At 43.1% G+C, this 22245-nt stretch overlaps 3 protein-coding genes across 3 annotated transcripts; all 3 read right to left on the bottom strand.

Moving 5' to 3' along the window:
* Positions 1-8269: 8269 nt before the first annotated feature.
* On the bottom strand, positions 8270-9364 carry LOC135495044 (FMRFamide peptide receptor frpr-18-like). Its single transcript, XM_064783444.1, has one exon. The coding sequence runs from the start codon at positions 9362-9364 to the stop codon at positions 8270-8272; it is 1095 nt and encodes a 364-aa protein (XP_064639514.1).
* Positions 9365-13144: 3780 nt separating this feature from the next.
* LOC135495043 (CX3C chemokine receptor 1-like) lies at positions 13145-14200 on the bottom strand. Its single transcript, XM_064783442.1, has one exon. It carries the CDS (start codon positions 14198-14200, stop codon positions 13145-13147), a length of 1056 nt encoding a protein of 351 aa, XP_064639512.1.
* On the bottom strand, positions 13976-18402 carry LOC135494717 (FMRFamide receptor-like). The gene has a single exon (XM_064782959.1). It carries the CDS (start codon positions 17290-17292, stop codon positions 16156-16158), a length of 1137 nt encoding a protein of 378 aa, XP_064639029.1. The 5' UTR covers positions 17293-18402; the 3' UTR covers positions 13976-16155.
* Between the last annotated feature and the right edge of the window lie 3843 nt (positions 18403-22245).

Raw genomic sequence — 22245 nt, 5'->3', positions numbered from 1 at the left:
TCTGGAAGCGGTACTCCCAGAAAATATTCAGATCTGGTAGACCTTCACTCTCAACCTCCCCCTGCCCTCCTGTTGACACTGCTGGACTTGGGAAATCAGAAGTGGTTTCTTCTGTCAAGTGGCCCGTGTTGAGAAGTATCATAACTACTAAAACTGGCCTCATCGATGGAATTTATTCTTACGCAGTTCCGTTGCAAACGGGTATTAAGCGGCAAGGAACAATAGATTCTTGAAAAGGTTTTTAGACTTCTAAAGTACACTTCTTTCTGTTAAACCTGTCTAAGAGGTATACACATCGGGCTATTTTCACACTATATATATTCCATATATATATTCAGACTGACAACATATTATCAGGGGCCTTAGAGAGGGCAAGAGAAATGAGATGTCTGAATCTTTCCAGGATAAGTTTGTGAAATACCTAAAAATATCCTGCTAAAAGCAGAATCATGAGTTTTGAAGCCTTCTGCCCGTAGGATGACATGTCTGGCTAGCTACTGCTGGTACAAAGAAACAAAAGCATTCCCGTTGGCGGTGGTGATCGTGCGCCTTCTCACTTATTGAACATGATAACCGCACAAATGTGTATACCAAAAGTCCACGCGTTTTGTTGATGAAGAAGATCCTAACCGACTCTTGGATTCTACGTGCTTTCGGCGTCGGGCTTGCATTGGTGTGGTACACAGCATTACTGATGAAGTTCCGCATCACTGAAGAAGTGTCATCGGGAATGACTACGGGTATATCGATTATGTCATCATCATTATTTAGCAATCATACGATTTCCCCATCTTTCTCGTTCACGGTAACATTCAACATATATTGCCACGCAATTGCCTGTCGTAAAAACGCGAAGACTCCCGTCGGGGCAATTATTTTGTAGAATACACTACAAACGATGATATTTTCAACTTGTTGCAAAATATTATCTGGAAAAAATATTCTTCCAAACCGAAAACTAAAGTCATATGGTGCTTTTAAGCTAGTTAGGGCATTGATTTTAAAGACACTGTAGAAATAACTTACGCATTTACGGACTTAGCCTGATCTGCATTTTATTTCTGGCGGATCCTCCTCTCGATGAAGTGCGTAATTATTGCTCCAATTCAGATCATAACGTTGGCGTTATCATAACACTAGCGTTTCCCCTTCCACTACCATAAATGAAGAAGAAAATACAAGCGTTAGGATTTCCGCCGATGTTGCCTCATCAAAAACTGCTTGTCCGTCACTTCAGCGATAAAAAGCAAAGGCGACCCTTCATCCTTCTGTATATTCATGACTTCCCCCCACTCAGCAATTTAAATGACCTCCGATTTTTTACCTCCGATCCGGTATCGGCCATTCAGAAACCCTGTACTCAATAATGGCCATGCGTTGTGCGCCTAACAAGCATGACAGGTGTGTTCTGATTGGCCAATACCTGACCGGAAGTGTCAAATTGCTGCTTGAGGAAAGTAATGAATACCACTGCAATTCGCCAAATGTTATGGGGTAAAAGGTTAGACTCGATAGCCGCTGTCGTTTTAGAACATTTGACAGCGTTTATTATACCCAACCGTGACTACAGCACCCCTGTGTCAGAGGTTGCATCAAAAGTTTTAAATAGCAAATGGCTCATTACTTCTGGACATTTTACACTAGATGCACGACCGTGATTGGCTCATTCCTGATGTGAAACCCGACGTAAATACGAAAAACTCCGACTTCTTTTTTCTAGGGATGGCGTGCATCGGAACATCCGGTATACCTCAGTTCGAAATAGCTTCCCACTAACGCAGTACAGCAGAAAATTAATTGTGTTATTAATATATTGGATTAAATTCGTGACAGCGTGAGCAAATATGCTTTTTACATACTGATGCCAAGTTGAAATGGACAAGTGTGAACGGACAAGGGCATAGAGGCTTACTGGTAATGTTAGCACTATAAACGTGATGCTGACAGTAGTCAAGATGTATGTCATACTCGTCAATTGAGCTGTCCGACCATCTGAACTCTGCCCCGGATTTTGAAGTTTCTTTCGTTTGATTTGACCTCGAATGACCTGGTAGAGAATTGAAAAGTTGCACACAGTTATTACAAGGAAGGGCACACCCGAATATATAACTAGATCTATCCATGACCAGATATGCAAAAAGAAATATTCGTGAGCTTTCGTTGCCCACCTACACGAGACCGAGCCATGATGTCTTCGCATAAAGAGTGTGTGCGCGTTAAGGGCTAGCAGCATGCTAGCCACTGCAGCCAGTGTAATGCTTGTCCATTTACCGGACGTACAGATGAACTTAGCCTTCAGGGGAAACGTGACAGAAATCCATCTTTCGATGGTCAAAAGCATGACAGTCCAACTTGCAAGATGTAGGACAAAATACGCTAGGAACAATCTAAGAGGGCAGAGGTCTCCTTCGAAGCCAGAAACCTTTAACCCAAACCCATACATCAACCAAAAGGGTATAAGGTTCGTCCAAAGGACCACAGTGTCTATTATTGCTAAAACAGAAAGCAGAATTCTGGTAGAAAATTTACCAAATTTCCTTTTGTGGAGAACAGTGATGGTTAAACTGTTAAGAACGGTACCGAGAATGAGTAACACGGGTGGAGAATACTTCCAAAGGATTCTCTGGAAGCGGTACTCCCAGAAAATATTCAGATCTGGTAGACCTTCACTCTCAACCTCCCCCTGCCCTCCTGTTGACACTGTTGGACTTGGGAAATCAGAAGTGGTTTCTTCTGTCAAGTGGCCCGTGTTGAGAAGTATCATAACTACTAAAACTGGCCTCATCGATGGAATTTATTCTTACGCAGTTCCGTTGCAAACGGGTATTAAGCGGCAAGGAACAATAGATTCTTGAAAAGGTTTTTAGACTTCTAAAGTACACTTCTTTCTGTTAAACCTGTCTAAGAGGTATACACATCGGGCTATTTTCACACTATATATATTCCATATATATATTCAGACTGACAACATATTATCAGGGGCCTTAGAGAGGGCAAGAGAAATGAGATGTCTGAATCTTTCCAGGATAAGTTTGTGAAATACCTAAAAATATCCTGCTAAAAGCAGAATCATGAGTTTTGAAGCCTTCTGCCCGTAGGATGACATGTCTGGCTAGCTACTGCTGGTACAAAGAAACAAAAGCATTCCCGTTGGCGGTGGTGATCGTGCGCCTTCTCACTTATTGAACATGATAACCGCACAAATGTGTATACCAAAAGTCCACGCGTTTTGTTGATGAAGAAGATCCTAACCGGCTCTTGGATTCTACGTGCTTTCGGCGTCGGGCTTGCATTGGTGTGGTACACAGCATTACTGATGAAGTTCCGCATCACTGAAGAAGTGTCATCGGGAATGACTACGGGTATATCGATTATGTCATCATCATTATTTAGCAATCATACGATTTCCCCATCTTTCTCGTTCACGGTAACATTCAACATATATTGCCACGCAATTGCCTGTCGTAAAAACGCGAAGACTCCCGTCGGGGCAATTATTTTGTAGAATACACTACAAACGATGATATTTTCAACTTGTTGCAAAATATTATCTGGAAAAAATATTCTTCCAAACCGAAAACTAAAGTCATATGGTGCTTTTAAGCTAGTTAGGGCATTGATTTTAAAGACACTGTAGAAATAACTTACGCATTTACGGACTTAGCCTGATCTGCATTTTATTTCTGGCGGATCCTCCTCTCGATGAAGTGCGTAATTATTGCTCCAATTCAGATCATAACGTTGGCGTTATCATAACACTAGCGTTTCCCCTTCCACTACCATAAATGAAGAAGAAAATACAAGCGTTAGGATTTCCGCCGATGTTGCCTCATCAAAAACTGCTTGTCCGTCACTTCAGCGATAAAAAGCAAAGGCGACCCTTCATCCTTCTGTATATTCATGACTTCCCCCCACTCAGCAATTTAAATGACCTCCGATTTTTTACCTCCGATCCGGTATCGGCCATTCAGAAACCCTGTACTCAATAATGGCCATGCGTTGTGCGCCTAACAAGCATGACAGGTGTGTTCTGATTGGCCAATACCTGACCGGAAGTGTCAAATTGCTGCTTGAGGAAAGTAATGAATACCACTGCAATTCGCCAAATGTTATGGGGTAAAAGGTTAGACTCGATAGCCGCTGTCGTTTTAGAACATTTGACAGCGTTTATTATACCCAACCGTGACTACAGCACCCCTGTGTCAGAGGTTGCATCAAAAGTTTTAAATAGCAAATGGCTCATTACTTCTGGACATTTTACACTAGATGCACGACCGTGATTGGCTCATTCCTGATGTGAAACCCGACGTAAATACGAAGAACTCCGACTTCTTTTTTCTAGGGATGGCGTGCATCGGAACATCCGGTATACCTCAGTTCGAAATAGCTTCCCACTAACGCAGTACAGCAGAAAATTAATTGTGTTATTAATATATTGGATCAAATTCGTGACAGCGTGAGCAAATACATATTTTGCCATCTGATGCCAAGTTGAAAGGGACAAGTGAGGGACGAGAAGGCCAAAGAGGCTTACTGGTAATGTTAGCACTATAAACGTGATGCTGACAGTAGTCAAGATGTATGTCATACTCGTCAATTGAGCTGTCCGACCATCTGAACTCTGCCCCGGATTTTGAAGTTTCTTTCGTTTGATTTGACCTCGAATGACCTGGTAGAGAATTGAAAAGTTGCACACAGTTATTACAAGGAAGGGCACACCCGAATATATAACTAGATCTATCCATGACCAGATATGAAAAAAGAAATATTCGTAAGCTTTCGTTGCGAACCAACACGAGACCGTGGCATGACGTTTTCGCATAAAGAGTGTGTGCGCGTTAAGGGCTAGCAGCATGCTAGCCACTGCAGCCAGTGTAATGCTTGTCCATTTACCGGTACAGATGAACTTAGCCTTCAGGGGAAACGTGACAGAAATCCATCTTTCGATGGTCAAAAGCATGACAGTCCAACTTGCAAGATGTAGGACAAAATACGCTAGGAACAATCTAAGACGGCATCCCTCGAAGCCAGAAACCTTTAACCCAAACCCATACGTCAACCAAAAGGGCATGAGGTTCGTCCAAAGGACCACAGTGTCTATTATTGCTAAAACAGAAAGCAGAATTCTGGTAGAAAATTTACCAAATTTCCTTTTGTGGAGGACAGAGATGGTTAAACTGTTAAGAACGGTACCGAGAATGAGTAACACGGGTGGAGAATACGCCCAAAGGATTCTCTGGAAGCGGTACTCCCAGAAAATATTCATATCTAATAGACCTTCACTTTCAACCTCCCCCTGCCCTCCTGTTGACACTGTTGGACTTGGGAAATCAGAAGTGGTTTCTTCTGTCAAGTGGCCCGTGTTGAGAAGTATCATAACTACTAAAACTGGCCTCATCGATGGAATTTATTCTTACGCAGTTCCGTTGCAAACGGGTATTAAGCGGCAAGGAACAATAGATTCTTGAAAAGGTTTTTAGACTTCTAAAGTACACTTCTTTCTGTTAAACCTGTCTAACAGGTATACACATCGGGCTATTTTCACACTATATATATTCCATATATATATTCAGACTGACAACATATTATCAGGGGCCTTAGAGAGGGCAAGAGAAATGAGATGTCTGAATCTTTCCAGGATAAGTTTGTGAAATACCTAAAAATATCCTGCTAAAAGCAGAATCATGAGTTTTGAAGCCTTCTGCCCGTAGGATGACATGTCTGGCTAGCTACTGCTGGTACAAAGAAACAAAAGCATTCCCGTTGGCGGTGGTGATCGTGCGCCTTCTCACTTATTGAACATGATAACCGCACAAATGTGTATACCAAAAGTCCACGCGTTTTGTTGATGAAGAAGATCCTAACCGACTCTTGGATTCTACGTGCTTTCGGCGTCGGGCTTGCATTGGTGTGGTACACAGCATTACTGATGAAGTTCCGCATCACTGGAGAAGTGTCATCGGGAATGACTACGGGTATATCGATTATGTCATCATCATTATTTAGCAATCATACGATTTCCCCATCTTTCTCGTTCACGGTAACATTCAACATATATAGCTACGCAATTGGCTGTCGTAAAAACCCGAAGACTCCCCTCGGGGCAATTATTTTGTAGAATACACTACAAACGATGATATTTTCAACTTGTTGCAAAATAGTATCTGGAAAAAATATTCTTCCAAACCGAAAACTAAAGTCATATGGTGCTTTTAAGCTAGTTAGGGCATTGATTTTAAAGACACTGTAGAAATAACTTACGCATTTACGGACTTAGCCTGATCTGCATTTTATTTCTGGCGGATCCTCCTCTCGATGAAGTGCGTAATTATTGCTCCAATTCAGATCATAACGTTGGCGTTATCATAACACTAGCGTTTCCCCTTCCACTACCATAAATGAAGAAAAAAATCAAGCGTTAGGACTTACCGCCGATGTTTCGTCGTTGAATTCACTTCTCATTCCGGCTGGGCGACGTAAAACAAGGCCCGTCATCCCTACGGGAATTCCCCTGTCTCCTGAAGCGAAATCTGGTATCTTTGATCAGGTAGGTAACGGCAAAGAAACCGTGTACTCAATCATACATCTATATCATAATACTATAAGGCGGCTCGATAAAGTGCCATTTGGGGGTAGTGCGTCTCGAAATTCGTCTCGAAATTTTGCACGTTTGCAGGTGATATGTTATCCTGATGCAACGTTATGTTTATTTTCGGAAATTTACTTCAGCGGAGCAGTAATGAGGGATTTTTAATCGGACACTGTCAACTCTCCTTACCACTCACAGAAGCCAAGTCATTGCTGTTTAGTTATGCAGAGGCTTAATCAAATACCTGCACTCCCTGTGGGATGGCTAATATTACCTGTTGAACAGCTGGCTGAAGGGGGATGATTGGAACAGCCTGTACCTGCTGAACCAAGTTTAATGTTATTTTCAATCCACGATTGCAGGTCACCTGATCTTCGAGATTTCGCGGGGAAAGAAATTGTGAACAAACGCATGTGTGCAGTTCAAATGTAAACAAAAATGTATTTTTGGTACTTTTGGTTGCTGGACTTGAGTCTTCCCGCAGTAAGGAGCTGGGTCAAATTGGTGGTCTATTGTTTATGGGTGCTGTGTTAGCCGGTGCTAGCCCTTGATTATGATGGGATTTTCAAATGAAGGTTACCATGGTCTGTTTATGTGCTCACGACAGCTTTCAATACTTGATGTATCTGAAGAGGCACTCTGAACTTGGCATGGCCTTATCAAGGAGCTGCTCACGGTGCTGAACTTCCAGCTTGCCTGTCGACTAAGTGCCTTGCCCGAGATCATGCTACATGTAGGAGGAGCACGCATTTTAAAGTTATAGTACATGTAGTGATAGTGCAATTGGTCCGAGCCATTTGGAGGCCGACAAGTGAAGGCCTATCTGGGTTCTCCTTCTCCGTATAAAAAGGGGCATATTGCTGACTAAGAAACGAGGCATATTGACATTGCCTCATCATCTCTATCGGACCAATTGATATACTTTTTATGCACGCATACAACACGCCACAGCTAGGTCCGAGTCTGTGGACAAATGGTTTGTTTGAATTTGACTCTTCGATATTGCTCCTTTGATATTGCATTAGATTTTCATTGCAATTCAATCTATTCAAGGTATAGCCCATTTGAACCTGCCTGCGCCACGGGTACAATGCTAGTGTATATATATTTCTTTTTTTCCTCCTTGCTAGAAGATTACAGAACAACAAGGTATAGCATACGATTATTTGTCCTAAGCTCTTTCGTGGGGGTCGATGTCATCAAGAATTGTTCTGATAACCCTTTGATGAGACTGTAGATCAATGGGAATTTAGGCCGCTGTGCGAGCGGGCTTTGTTTAAAGGCCCCAATGGAAGGGGATAACGTAAAGCATACGTTTACCGATAAACCACGCAGATTGGATGAGAGGAAATGCAACGTATGACATGATACACTTATACATGCCATGCCGTCGACATACATCGCCTCCATTTTGCTTTTGTGTCAACAAGCGCCTTGATAGTTATATTACAAAAACGTTGATTGCCTCAAAACCCAGCCTCCGATTATAGCACGAACTCTGGCAGGGGTGAGCCGGTGTAAGAAGTATTCTAGAATGACGAAATTGGGTCGCCTCTATCGGAACCCTCGCAGAGCAGAGTGAGAACATGCGAGAACATGACGTCCTCCGCCTTGGGCGTTATCAAAACCCTCGCGCTTCTCATACCTTTGGATGATGTGTCTGCACGTCATTGGTTGAGCTCACTTATTTCGAATCGCAGCACTGGGGGCGCGTGACGGCGTACCTTTGAACATCTGGTATAACTCGGTTCGAAATTGCTTCCCGCTGACGCAGTATAGCAGAAAGTTGATTGAATTATTGATATACTGGATAAAGTTGGTGAACGCGTGAATAAAAATTAGTTTTACTAAACTGTGCCAAGAAGAAATCAAGGTTAATTTGAGTATGAGTATATAATAAATGCATGCCGGTAACGTAAGGAAAATAAACATCACACTGACAGTAGTCAACATGTACGTCATGCTCGTCATCTGCGCATGCGCTGTCTGACCATCCGAACTCTTCTCTAGGTTCGGGAGTTTCTTTCTCGTGTTATGACTTCGGATGACTTTGTATAGAATGGAACAGTTGCACACAGTGATGACGAGGAACGGAATGCAGGCCTTTGCCAATAGGTCTATGTACGTCCAAACATATTTCCAGAAATAAATATAGGGAGCTGCCATCGGCAAACATTCGCCGTCTCTTATTCCGAACAAGAAAAGCATGTGAGCGTTGAGACAAAGGAGAAGGATTACCACTAGAATCAGGATTATAGCCGTCCGTTTACCAGTGCATATCAACTTGGCCTTTAGGGGGAAAATAACTGAGATCCATCTCTCTATGGTCAACAGCGTGATGCTCCAACTCGCTAATTGGAGAAAGAAATAGGTGAAGAAAAAGTTAAGTGGACACGATAATTCTGACAAGATTCGAACCTCCACGTCAAAGGCATACCTTATCCAATATCCCAGTAGCGCCGTCCAGAGAACCCCGGTGTCTACGAAAGCGAGGACGATGAGTAGGATTCTTGTTGAAGATTTACCAAATTTTCTTTTTAGTAGAACAATGACAGTTAAAGCATTTAGAATGGTACCAGCAATGATTAGAATTGGCGGAGAGTACGTCCAGAGAGCCTCGTAGAAGTGATACTCCCAGAAGCTATTCAAATCTGGCGGGACCTCCCACCAAAATTTAAACCGCTCGATACTTGACCCTGTTGAATTTGAGGTTAAATCGTGATCAACGACAACCTTAGGGTTCCTTCGTTGAACAAACTTGGAAAGGTCTGACATGCTGATGGTCGAATTAGAAATGGTGGACGAGTTAGTCTTTCACTTCGAATTGATGGCCATTCACGGATTGAACGGAATGACGGGGTCGTAATCTGCAATGATTTGGGTTGAGAATAAGGAAAAAGTGAGTTTTCCGACTCAAGCGTGAGAATAGGAAACAAATAAGTTTTCCGACTCAAGTGGTCAGCTACTCTTGTTCGGGAGACCAGACATAGATACACGGCGGGTAGATTACACCATCCCACTGAGGAGTAGAACAACTGAGCAAGGGAGTTGTTCCCGGTTGTAACTTTTGACGATTCGTCAGCTGCTGGTGCGATCCTCCTCCACCTTCAAAGAAAATCCTCATTTGCCAACTTTTTCAACATATATAGAGAGCGTCGAAGGAGTTGCCTAAAACTGAAGGAACTATCTTCCTTGAAAACTCATGATAGCGACGGTTCAGGAACCCGAATATCTTTGATCGACTTTACAGCTAACCTCTATGGTAACTTCATGTACACGGACTAATATCAAAAAGCCGGCAATATGGTACGCATTCATGGCGTAAAGTCCTGATTGCGTTTCATGGATTTTCTGTATTTCCTTTCCATTCATAATAATGTGTTTTATAGCACGGCGAAATATCAATGAACTCGTGCGATATCATATAACATGGTCGCTGCAAAACACCCATGTTTCGAAGAGCATGCCACAATCATGAAACGTGGAATGCCCTCGAGCGAGTATCGAAGAGCTGTAATTTGCACAATTTACTTTTGATTTAAAGTTGATAATTAGTATACTTCGACTGAATGGCAATGAAAATTACATGTGACCTTTTTTTGAGTAAGGCAAACAATGCTAAAGAGAATACTGCAAGGGATTTCTTATCGTTTTTGAATGGATGTTCCAGTTGCTTCGTACGACTCCAAATCGAACTTCAACTTTGAGAGTGAATTACAGCTCCGATGCATTGACCGAGGAACATTGATAAACTACGTGTACCTGCACAAAAATCATACCATAATTTGAAGACCGTTTTTCTCTCTGTTCGCCTGTCATAGTTCACTACTCCTGTTCGCCAAGAAACTTTACACAAAATGTAGTTTGACCCGGAGGTTGCCCTTTTGGGGTCTACCCTATCCGTGGTTTAACTGATCATGAAGTATTCCTCGATATTTGAGTAACCGATGTTCGACTGTTACTATACAGGGACAACGTTTGGCTACCCAGAGTATCCTGATTACGTTTCAGGTGGGGCTTCAGGCCTCGGAACAATGCATGAACCTCGTGACGAAACTGCGTTCCACTGACGCAGTATAGAAGAAAGTTTATCGTGTTGTTTACGTAGCTAAGTAAAATTGTGATGGTGTAGAACAGCGTCATGTTGCGGTCTTGCTGATCGCTCAAAACTTCTGGCAGTGTCGCGAACACGATGAAATAAACCGAAATTGGTAAGGTTAGTAGCAGAAACGTGACGCTCACAGTAATCAACATGTAAGTCATACTTGTCATCTGTGTTGCCTGGCGAGCTGCATTCCCAGTGTTCTGAAGATTCTTGCGTTTCATATTTCCTCGGATGACTTCGTAGAGAATCAAACAGTTGCAGGAGGCAATAACAAGGAAAGGAATGCCTGAATAAGCGAAGAAATCGATCCAGTAGAATCCCTCCATGAAAAAGTTGTAGTAGGCCTCCGTTGTTTCATAGCAATCACCGTCCTGTATTTGATGAAAGAAGAGAATGTGTGCATTCAATCCAAATAGAATGAAGAATACAACACTCATAGCAACGCTTGTCCACTTTCCAGTGCACACTAACTTTGCCTGTAATGGAAAAGACACTGATATCCATCTCTCTAATGTTATCAGCATCACATTCCAACTTGCCAGATCCAAGAAGAAGTATGTGCAGAATTTATGCAGAGGGCACGATCTTGGTGTCAGAAGTCGAATATCAAAACCGAAAGCCACGAAGATCCACATTCTGAGAAGTCCAGCCCAAAGCGCTGCAGTGTCTGTTAGGGCAAGCGTGACGAGAAGTGTCCTCGTAGAAAGCTTCCCAAATTTTCGCACAAGTACAACTATGATCGTCAAGGCATTGAGAATTGTTCCCAGTATAATCAGAACTGGGGGGACGTATTCATTGAGAGATAGCGTGACCAGTGTCTGCCAGAACACCGCTCTGGTACTCCCGTTTGATGGTTGAATGGTCGCACTTTGAAAAGCAGTTGTGGGCTGCTCCATGATAGAAAAGACTCTGTTCAGTGGACGTAATTCTCCAGAATTTGTATTCACCCTCCTTAATCAGTTTGAAGTGGACGGAATGGTGCTTTGCCAGACTGTTTATTCACTTTTTTCAATCAGTTTGTATAGGCGTGCGATGAAGAAATTCGCACTTGATCATTAATAAGTCAATATTAAGACGTGACACATAACCAAGGAAGGCGTGCCTGATTAAAATCTTAATAGATTTGTGAATATCAATTACACTATTTCAAGACCCGTTTCCGTAGTTTCGAATTGAATCAACTCAATGGAAACAAACACAGCTTTGCAACTCAGACTAGTCCACATATCCAATCTGCTTGCACGAAATCTTACGAAATATACATTTTTCGCTAAGACTGAGTCGGGGACGCAAGCCCGAAAATGACGTTCCGTCAACGACAATTTTCAACCAATCAAATCGATCCAGTCCTCAGCGAATTTTTATTTCACAACAGCAAATCTCTCTGGCAAAAGACTATCAGGCCCTGGGCGTAAAGTATAGTTCTTCACCAACCACAGATTGTGGAATTCTTGTGGTTTCACTGTGATAACCAGTTGGTTGACGGCGATATCCTGCAGCCTGACTTTCGATCTTTTTTCTACTCAGCAAAAACTCTCAAAAGAAAACGAAAGGAACCAATTTTCTAAGGCAAAAAAGTAATGTTTAAGACAAGTAACGTGGTTGAAACTCGATATCATCAAGATCCCTATGGTCTAATCTTACTTGTAAGCAAGAGAGAATACTCAAACTCAAACAAGAATGGTGCAAAACTTATTTTGGGCAAACTCAATAGAAAATAGGCCGGGTCTATATGGCAAGCCGCTCGCCGAACAGGCATCTTTTTTTGTCCTGTTTGGAGAGCCGCTTGCCAAACGGCACTAAAAAGCCACCCTGTTCGGCCAGCCGGGCTTGCCAAACAGGTAAAAAATCTACCCTGTTTGGCGAGCTGGAGACTTTACTTTAATATTAATGAGTTCGGCTCTCTTCAGGACAAGAAAAAGTCGCTGTTTGGTAAGCCGGGCTTGCCAAATAGTCACTTCCTAGAAAATAACGAAACTCAATTACGGGCCGCAATATTGGATTTGGTTCTGTCGTTACCAGGACACATCCTCTGATTGGCATGGATCTTGCATATGCAATTATCAAAGAAAAACAATGCGGCCTTATAATCAATGACCCACTCAACCTCGTGACGATTTCAAATATTGAAACAACGGCATGGGAATAATGCTCAAGGGGATTTGCCTGGCAATGATAAAGTTGACCGATGTTGATACGATTTTAGAACAACTCCGTTGCAGTGTAGCGCTGTTAACAGTGTATGATTCCATGTGCCTCATTTTGTGGCGGTGGTTATTGTTTGGAGACCACAGCAGCTTGGCGGCGAGGCCGGTTGTTACAAAATATGAAAGCAGTCAAAATAGTCCGATTCATTTGATGTCTGCGCTGAAGGAATCGATGCATGCCGATCCACCGTCGTGAGAGGAGGAGACTTTAGGACTGATATTCCGCATGGAATTGATGCCGCTCTACCGTATACTTCGGCTCGTCTCGCCCTTGATGATGACACCCCGGAACATTCTGTAAACCTCGCGACGAAACTGCGTGCCGCTAAGACAGTAGAGAAGGAAATTGATTGTGTTGTTCACGTAACTAGATAAATACGTGACCGCGAAGGCCACATCTAAATCTTCATTTACATTCACAGGAATATCCTCATCAGGCATGGAGCTGTTCACGATGAAGTAGATTGCTGCGGGTAAGGTCAGTAAGAGAAAAGTGACACTGACGGCAGTCAACATATACGTCATGCTCGTCATCTGCGCATGCGCTGTCCAACCATCTGGATTCTTCCCCGGATTTTGGAGTGTCTTTCTCTTGTTTTGACATTGGATGAGCTTGTATAGAATGGAGCAGTTGCAGACTGTTATGACAAGTAAAGGTATACCTGAATAAGTTATTAAGTCAATCCATGGAAAAACATCGGAACAGAAGTCAAGATAGGCCGTTGTCGTTTCACCGCATTCATCCCCTTCTGCATTTAGTCGGAATAAAAAGAGCATGTGAGAGTTCAACATGAAGAGACAGGCAAAGGCACAGAAAAGTGTGGCAAATGTCCACTTCTTGCGGCAAATGAACCTAGCCTTCAACGGAAACGCAACAGATATCCATCTTTCCACAGTTAACAGCATGACAAGCCAACTCGCCATGTCAATTAAGAAGTACGTTAAGAAAGTGTGCAGTGGACATGATATGTAGGACAGAAGTCTTACATCCACATCAAAGTAATCGACCAGCCAGATACGTAGGAGCCCTGTCCATAAGACAGCCGTATCAGTTAGCGCCAGCCCGATGAGTAAAATCCTCGTCGAAGCCTTGCCAAATTTCCGACTTAGAAGAACTGTAATAGTTATTGCATTGAGAATAGTTCCCGAGACGATTAGCACTGGGGGGACGTGGACCCACAGGGCGTGCTCGAGAAGCCGCTTCCACGATGTGGTGGAGTCGATCAGATCAGAACCTGGCCATTCCGAGTGATTAGTAGCGGAAGCACCCTCAAGCGTTGGCGTGTTGCGTTCCTCCATTTTGATGACACAAGATAAGATACGAGTTATAAACACGGCCAACAAAAGGCACACAAATCGCACTTAAGTCCCCGATCAGAAAATCGTATTCTAAGTTTACTGAGCTAATACTCAATAAACATCACTTCTTTGATTCCTGCCTGTCCAAACTTCGATTATAAATGAACTCCTTGGCACTGGTTATCAACATAGCAACGCCTGTCGCAGGTCAATAACTCACTGATTTCTGCTTTTTTATCCCGTCGTCCGCGTCAAATCAACACGTCATTCAGCAATATCGTGCTTGTTTCGTCAAGCATCTTATTGGTTATACTCGTTGTTGGGCTAAGATTTACTCCCTAATGAAAACTAATTTAAAAAGTAACGGGATGCACTTGGTTACAGTACACCAGTGACCTTCAATCAAAAAAGTTTATATCCATCCGTAGTGCCCATGAAGCTTGTCGGAGGGGGTCAAAGGAGCCACCTTTGCCATTTTGGTCCACTCTGAAGGGTCCCAGGGTTCGTCAAAGAGGCCAAAAACTATGCCATGCTAAAGTTACCTCAAGGACCTTCATTTTGATACCCGTGTTGACATGATTCGATGACATCAACTTTTTGACCCCTACTTTGGGACCATAAGGCCCTTTTAAGGGTTCGATTTCTGAGGTAATAAGCATATCTGCTGTGTACAAATGTACAATGTACTGCCCGAAAGGTTCAAGAAAAAAAATTCGCTACCCGACCGGCACCCCGTGACCTCCTAAATCACCAGGCATCGCTCCTCTTCATCGGTTTAATCGTTTCTCTTGGCCCATTGTTACAGTCATCCAGTAGATATTAGTTTTCATCAAGAATCAGAAAATGTGATATAGGATACTATGGAATGGGAGTTTATATTGGGCCACAAGGATAATTACTACATACTCTGTCGTCATTGACTTCTACGATTCTATTGTTACTTCTCAGGCTACTTGAATAATGATGATTAAAAAGAACTTGCTCTGTCCTTCATTGTTTATCATTGCTTCTGATCAATAATGATATTTGTTGACAATGTGAGGACGATTTTGCTATTATGAAACACATGAATGGGTCTTGTAATTGTTCATTATTTTATGTCCCGTGATTGTTGCCATGATTTCAAATCGAGAATGCTCATACAACTAGGTGGTCACGTGCAATTTTTCCGTTTGGTAAAAAACGCAAAAATGCCATTATAGCATTTGGAAAGCCAAGGCCATGGCTAATAACTATAGGGCTTCTTACATGTCTCGGCAGGCGAAAAGTTGTTACATTGTTAAAATAGTACGTTAGACATATTTTGTAATTTTACTCCTAAAGCAAGTGCGAATCTATCACCGAGACTAGCTTACTTTCAGTCACTAGAAAGCTTAGTTAAGCTAAGCTGTGATGACTTTACAAATGGAAGTGCGAATCTATCACCGAGACTAGCCTACTTTCAGTCACTAGAAAGCTTAGTTAAGCTGTGATGACTTTACAAATGGAAGTGCGAATCTATCACCGAGACTAGCCTACTTTCAGTCACTAGAAAGCTTAGTTAAGCTGTGATGACTTTACGAATTGAAGCTATACTGGCAGGGAGAATTCGCTTGAATATTAAGTCTACTCGGAGAATGGGTGACAAACATTGATGACATCGTAACACAGGCGATAACTCAACGAAGTAATTATGATTATCGCTATAGTGTTAGGATTGACCACCAACATTAGACTGCATGGTTGCATCAGCAGCGTATTCTGCGCCGGTGTGATCTTGTTCTGTCCTGGTTTGTCGATAGCCACAGTGGTAGCGCTGGACACACTGGCCAAGGCCAGGCACCGCGTAGTCCGCCGAGGCTGACGAAATGAGCTGACTCTTGTAGTGGGACGGGCCAGGCCAGTCTAGACTAAAAGGGGCTAGTAGGACTCACTCGCAAACGGGCCGTATCATATAACTTAGTCTTAAATGACCTCTAGTCCTCAAGTGTCTGTGTGTAAGTCTGGCTGGGATTATGTACAGAACTTCTGCCGTGTTCGGCACGCCTCATCCCACAGATCATTCGGAATACCTCTCGTCGAAATTGTGTGCCGCTCACGCAATAGAGAAGAAAATTTATTGTATTATTAACGTAGCCAAGTAAGTTTGTTATGGCATATATTAGCCTCAGTTCGACATTCTGTTGCCAGGTAATAATTTCCACGTGATCTTGAATTATGAAAAATATAGAAGCTGGCAAGGTCAATAAAATGAACATAATACTAACTGTAGTCAGCATGTATGTCATGCTTGTCAACTGCCGTGAGTGGCCATTTTTATTTCCTCCCGGGTTCTGAAGTTTATTGCGCTTGATTTGACCTCTGATGACCTTGTATAAAATGGACCAATTACAGAAAGCTATAGCGAGGAAAGGGAGACAAGAGTAGGAGAGTAAATCGAACCAGTACCATACACGTTTCCAGAAATCGCCATAAACTTCTGTTGAATGTGTGCAGGACAGCTTATTATCAATTTGTTTTATTTTGGTAAAGAAAAGGATGTGAGAATTAAGTGCAAAAAGAAATAGGAATAGAATAACCAGAACAACACTTGTCCATTTTCTCGTACAGATGACTCTTGCCTTCAAGGGAAAGGTGACGGAGATCCATCGTTCTAAGGTCAACAAGGCGACAAGCCAGCTCGCGAAGTGAAGGAAAAGGTACGTGGAGAAAGTATGCACAGGACAGGATACAGGCATCAAACACCTGAGGTCCAGTTCAAATAGACTTTTTACCCATTGTCGCAAAAGCCCCGTCCATAAAACAGCAGTATCCGCCAAGGCTAAGACAATCAACAGCATCCTTGTCGAGGATTTACCGAACTTTCGTCGCAGCAGGACGATTACTGTCAAACCGTTTAAGACTGTCCCGAGAAAAATTAGGACCGGTGATACGTATTTCCAGAGGAGTAACTGAAGTCGAAACTCCCAGAAGAGGAGCAGGAATTGATTGAGGGTGAGGTAGATGATCTGCGGTGTCGCTGCTAAGGTTTCGTCCACGTTCATTTCTGCGGGCGAGAGAATTTCATGGGTGCCGTTCGCCCCTGGCCATTCGTTGTACGCGGTAGTCTGCATGGCTTTCACAGCACAGCAGTTAACTTGAAAAGAACAGTATTAAATATATACCCGGCACAATTTCTACGCCATGATATCTCTATAACATACCATCCCTCGATTTGAAAGAGTGCAGAATTTTGTAGCACTCCAATCAGATGCTCTAAATCAGTCTCGTGTGCAGCCATTAACATCTTCATCAATTCCTGACATGAGATTGGATTGTTGCTTTGTCTGTGATCGACCACCTAAATTACCAAATTTTGCAGCAGGGAGGACTCGATGAGCGATCATTCTACATTTTGTATTGTCGAACTTTGATCATCTGCAAATTACCCTGTAGTGTAACTTCTCTGCGGAGTTTCTTGTTTGATCGCCCCCGACCGCCTGCCCGTATTTCAACTCACAACGGTGGATCCTCGCTGCACGCAATCATTTGATTAATGATGGAGCCTGGCATAAGCGGGGGTTATGAAAAGAATTACAGCACATTGGTCAAACTTGATGATTTTCACGTTGCCCACTCGTCCTTCCACCATCATAATAAGAAATCCTCCTTTTAGAAAATGCCGTCGATTAAAATTCATCATCGCGAGAGTGACACGAAACACGATTTGATTTAAATAATGACACGCCGGATTTGACGAAGTTTACGACTCCGTGAAGGCTTAACATTATCACGGATAGGACTTGATACTTGGTGGTACGCGCTTTTGTCGGTGAATATCAAAATTCATCACACCGCTGTCATCATAACTGGCGCAATTGATATTGCAGCCGGGATGAAGCTCTTATGCATCTCAAATTCATGACTAGCAGGTCGATGCTTTCGGTCAACTGCTCGAATCCACCCGGTCTTCCTGGCAGTCTTCTCCCGTAGCTCTAACTGAATTTCCTCTTCAGGCTGCCGCAGATCAACATAGTTACACTCGACAACGTATCAGGTTCGGAGCTCCATTATCCCCTCGATTCGAATTTCAACTATTCTGAGTGGCTGCATCCCTGCTGCCGGTGGCGCTTATCATGTCAGATCGAGACGGCCATGGCCGCCATTTAGAGCATATTTACCTGTTTTGTACCCTCAATTACCCTCAACCATGTCAATTTGCTCAGCTTCTCATGTTCTTTCGGTTATCGCTGGTCCACTTGTTGGATTTTCAATATATAGGTGACCGTTCTCCATTTTAATAATAATCTCTACCCATATTTGTTTTGTTTTGTAAGCAGTTTGTAACATGATAAGTGCGTACTGTCACAGCATGATGTCCCCTTCCATTGTTCAACCCAAAGCAATTTTCTAAACAGTTGCAATTTTCCTAATTGCACTTACAGCAAATGCGATAGCGGGATGCGGAGAAATTTGAGATCAATCATCAGAATGATCAAAGTGAATTTATAGCAGGATAGCGTGTAAACGTGATCAAGGCGCCCACCCCTCAAAATGTCTCTTAAACAGCCACGTCTTTAGTGACCGCTTGAATGAAATTATGCTATCTGCCAGCCTGATATGGGCCGGTAGCTGGTTCCAAAGGAAGGGACCACTCGCCGAAAAACTTCTGTCCCCAAACGAGGTCTTTGTGCGCTTTGGTGAAAGCTTGAAGCTAGGAGCAGATTACCTCGTACGGTGAGCAGATACGGCGAGTGGAAGCTGAAGGTAACCAGGTGCCGACACATGAACAGCCTATAGCAATGCAGCAAGACTTTGAAATAAACATGAGACCGGAGGACTGGCGTAATATGATCGTACTGTATTGGGTCTCTACAGTACCATACCTTAACATGAATACCATACAGATAGGGAATGACATAGGATTTTTTTCCAGGGGAACCGACCTTGATTGTTTTTTTTCCTGTTGGTGTCGTCTCGATATAAAAGACATTTTGATCTCGAGCGCTTGACTTCTATCTCGAGCACTCGACCCTGAACGCCTCCTGCGACGCAAAAAGCGTAGCAAAGAAAACCTACTCATGCGGGTCACCTCGCCACATGCCAGACAGAAGCGTTTAGGGAAAGTTCACCGTTGCAAGCCTATGGCATGGGTCCGGAAGTGGGTGATCGGAAAGCGTGGACCGACTTCGAGCCTTTCAACGTTCTAGATCCATGCTAAGCTGACAAATGTCCACATTGCACGCCGTAGCCTAGTACGATATTGAATTCAATCACATATCTGATGATTGTTTGAGTTATTAGGCTTAAAACTACCCGGGCTCCAATTCAACATACTCACTCACGTTATGCGGCGAATAAAGGATTCAACCTAATGTTACAAAGTGACAAAGGTAAACTGCTCATTCTCCAGGGGTAGCGGACAAAAGCGGCATATCGCTTTTATCGAATTTATTTCACCTCGGTACATAATATCTCTGTGCCGTTACCTTTTGTTTGCACTGTCAATGTCATATCTCATTTATCTTCACCCACCTTAATCAGTTAATGCGCAAGTGTTTACATACAGACACTAATAGGCCGTCTGTAAAACAAGAAACAACATTGCACCAGAAACAGAAACGGAGCCCAGTGACAGAACCATGTTCCGGCTGCTCAATCGGCATTAGAAGTAACGTTGCTGAAGGAGATACCGCTTGTATGTAATTGGGCTAACGTTGGCGTTAGTCTCTAACAATGTAGGTCAATCTGAACATAAAAGATTGGATCTAAAAACTTTGTTGGTCAAGATGCCGTTCTATCTATATCATTCAGGATATGTTTCGTTTTTTGCCTGCTTTACACACGCCCACTTATGGTCCTAGTGCCTGTCCGAACTCACTCCGATGTATACTCGCGGGTTGCTTTACCGCCATGATTGTAATACAAAGGGAAACGGGGTGCAAATATGCTCAGGAATGACGATACGATTTTAGATATCAAAGGAGACACCATTAGCAAATTAGTCACCGTGTCATAACCGGTTCTAGCTGCGAGAGCTAAACAAGAAATCATTTCGTGGCTCTCCTGCAACCGACCAATAATGGTTCGACGGATGCTGAATGGACAAGCAATTTTGTAGAGGGATTTCATAACGCCCTTGGTTGAAATTCATTAGCTATATGCTGGTCCAGGTCACACAATAACTTTGCTGAATCGGAGGAGCCAGAGTGTGACTTCATTCGACAGATCTTGTCGACAGGTCTTGAACCTGTCCCGTGAGCGGGAGGCTCTATTTCATACCATACTGGCTGTTCGGCATACTGGAAAGTTTCAAGGAACAGCGACCTTTTGATAGGACACAGCACCCTGCTATACGCAGAGGATATCTGGACTCTGTTAACTGTTTCTCGAAGGCCTAAAACTTGATTCGCCAAGACGTAGTTGACGACAAGTACCGATTTAGGATGATTTTTTTATTTCAGTTAAGGATTCATGTATTTAGCCACTGTTTTCTCAAAATATCCAGTAACATACCGAGGACGTGTGACTTTGTACATGAAGTTGTCGATCAAACAACAACATAAGGATGACGAATGCGTATGAAATGTCAAATATAACGGAGGAATCGAGCATGTTCACGTCTGATGACACCACCGCAGAAAACGCCTCAAGAACAACTCAAAAAGCCCGAATTCTGCTAACTCCTGAAGAATTCTTGAATCAGTTTTGGCAATATCGACTCCAACGACAACTCTGGAAATACATGTCTCCGTGTTTGATCATATTTGGGACTATTTTCAATGCGTTAACCATACTCGTCCTCCTCCGACGAAAGTTTGGGAAATCATCGACCAGAACTTTGCTGATCGTCCTTGCCCTCGCCGACACCGCCGTACTATTGACCGCACTGCTTCGGCAATGGATCAGAGAAATGTTTGACCTTGACCTCCGGACCTTGACCCCAATATCATGTCCAGTACATGTCTTCTCTGTGTACTTTTTGCTTCACTACGCCAGCTGGCTTGTCGCGTTGCTGACGGTCGAACGTTGGATCTCCGTCACCTATCCGTTGAAGGCGAGGACAATATGCACAAAGAAATGGACGTGTGTCGTCCTCACTATAATATTCATATTTCTATTTGGCCTGAACTCGCACATATTGTACTTTAAACGGCTGAACGCCAACGGTCAATGCACGCCTGATACCGAAGATTATGGTGTATTCTGGAAGAAGATATGGTACTGGATTGATCTTTTAGCCTATTGCTTGCTGCCTTTCTTCGTCATTTGTTTCTGCAACTGTTCGATTCTCTACAAGGTCATCAGAGGTCAACTCGTACGCAAGAAAATGCAGAATCCAGGCGGAAAGAAAGATGGCCATACTTCGCAGTTGACGAGCATGACCTACATGCTCACCACTGTCAGTGTCCTATTTATTTTATTGACCTTGCCAAGTTCCGTGTTTTTTATTGTTCAAGGCCAGCTCTCGATAACAACCTGGCAAATGTCAGTTGAAATTAATCTTCTCTATGCGGTTACAAACTTGATTGCTTACATTAACAATACAATCAATTTTCTACTCTACTGCGTGAGTGGGACGCAGTTTCGGCGCGAGGTTCTCCAGATGTTCCGTTGCCTGAAGGATGGCAAGTTAAGCAGAAGCTCCACTTTCAACGCGAGCAGGACCTACAGCCAAACGCTTGAGGACCGGTAAAGGTTTTCGGAAAATGAAAAAAGCATAATGGTTTTTGATATTCTAAAGGGTGCACATTATCGTTTGCCGAAAAACCTTTTGCTAGAATATTATCGCTGCTTCGGAGAATGGGGAAAACTCTGTGAAGTAAGAGCAGGAGCTGTGACCGTGAGCTTTTTTCTGCCTCAGTAGCCAAGCTGTGGAATAGTCTCCCGGGACTCCCACAGGAAACATGGTCCGAGGACACGTTTGACAAGCGCATTGAACAATTTGGAAAGCTGTCGTTTTAAGAACACTCCAGGTTACAAGCGCTTTGAAAAGAATTTTCTGGCCGGGATGCGCTACATAAATAATGAGCTTTGTAATTGTCATAGTTGTCTGATGAGTGATATCCTGGAGTGGCCGTATCCAT

Source organism: Lineus longissimus, chromosome 10, assembly GCF_910592395.1.
Source record: "Lineus longissimus chromosome 10, tnLinLong1.2, whole genome shotgun sequence".
Taxonomy (NCBI): Eukaryota; Metazoa; Nemertea; class Pilidiophora; order Heteronemertea; family Lineidae; genus Lineus; species Lineus longissimus.
Note: the sequence above shows the minus strand (reverse complement) of the source record. Positions and strands in the feature narration are given on the sequence as shown.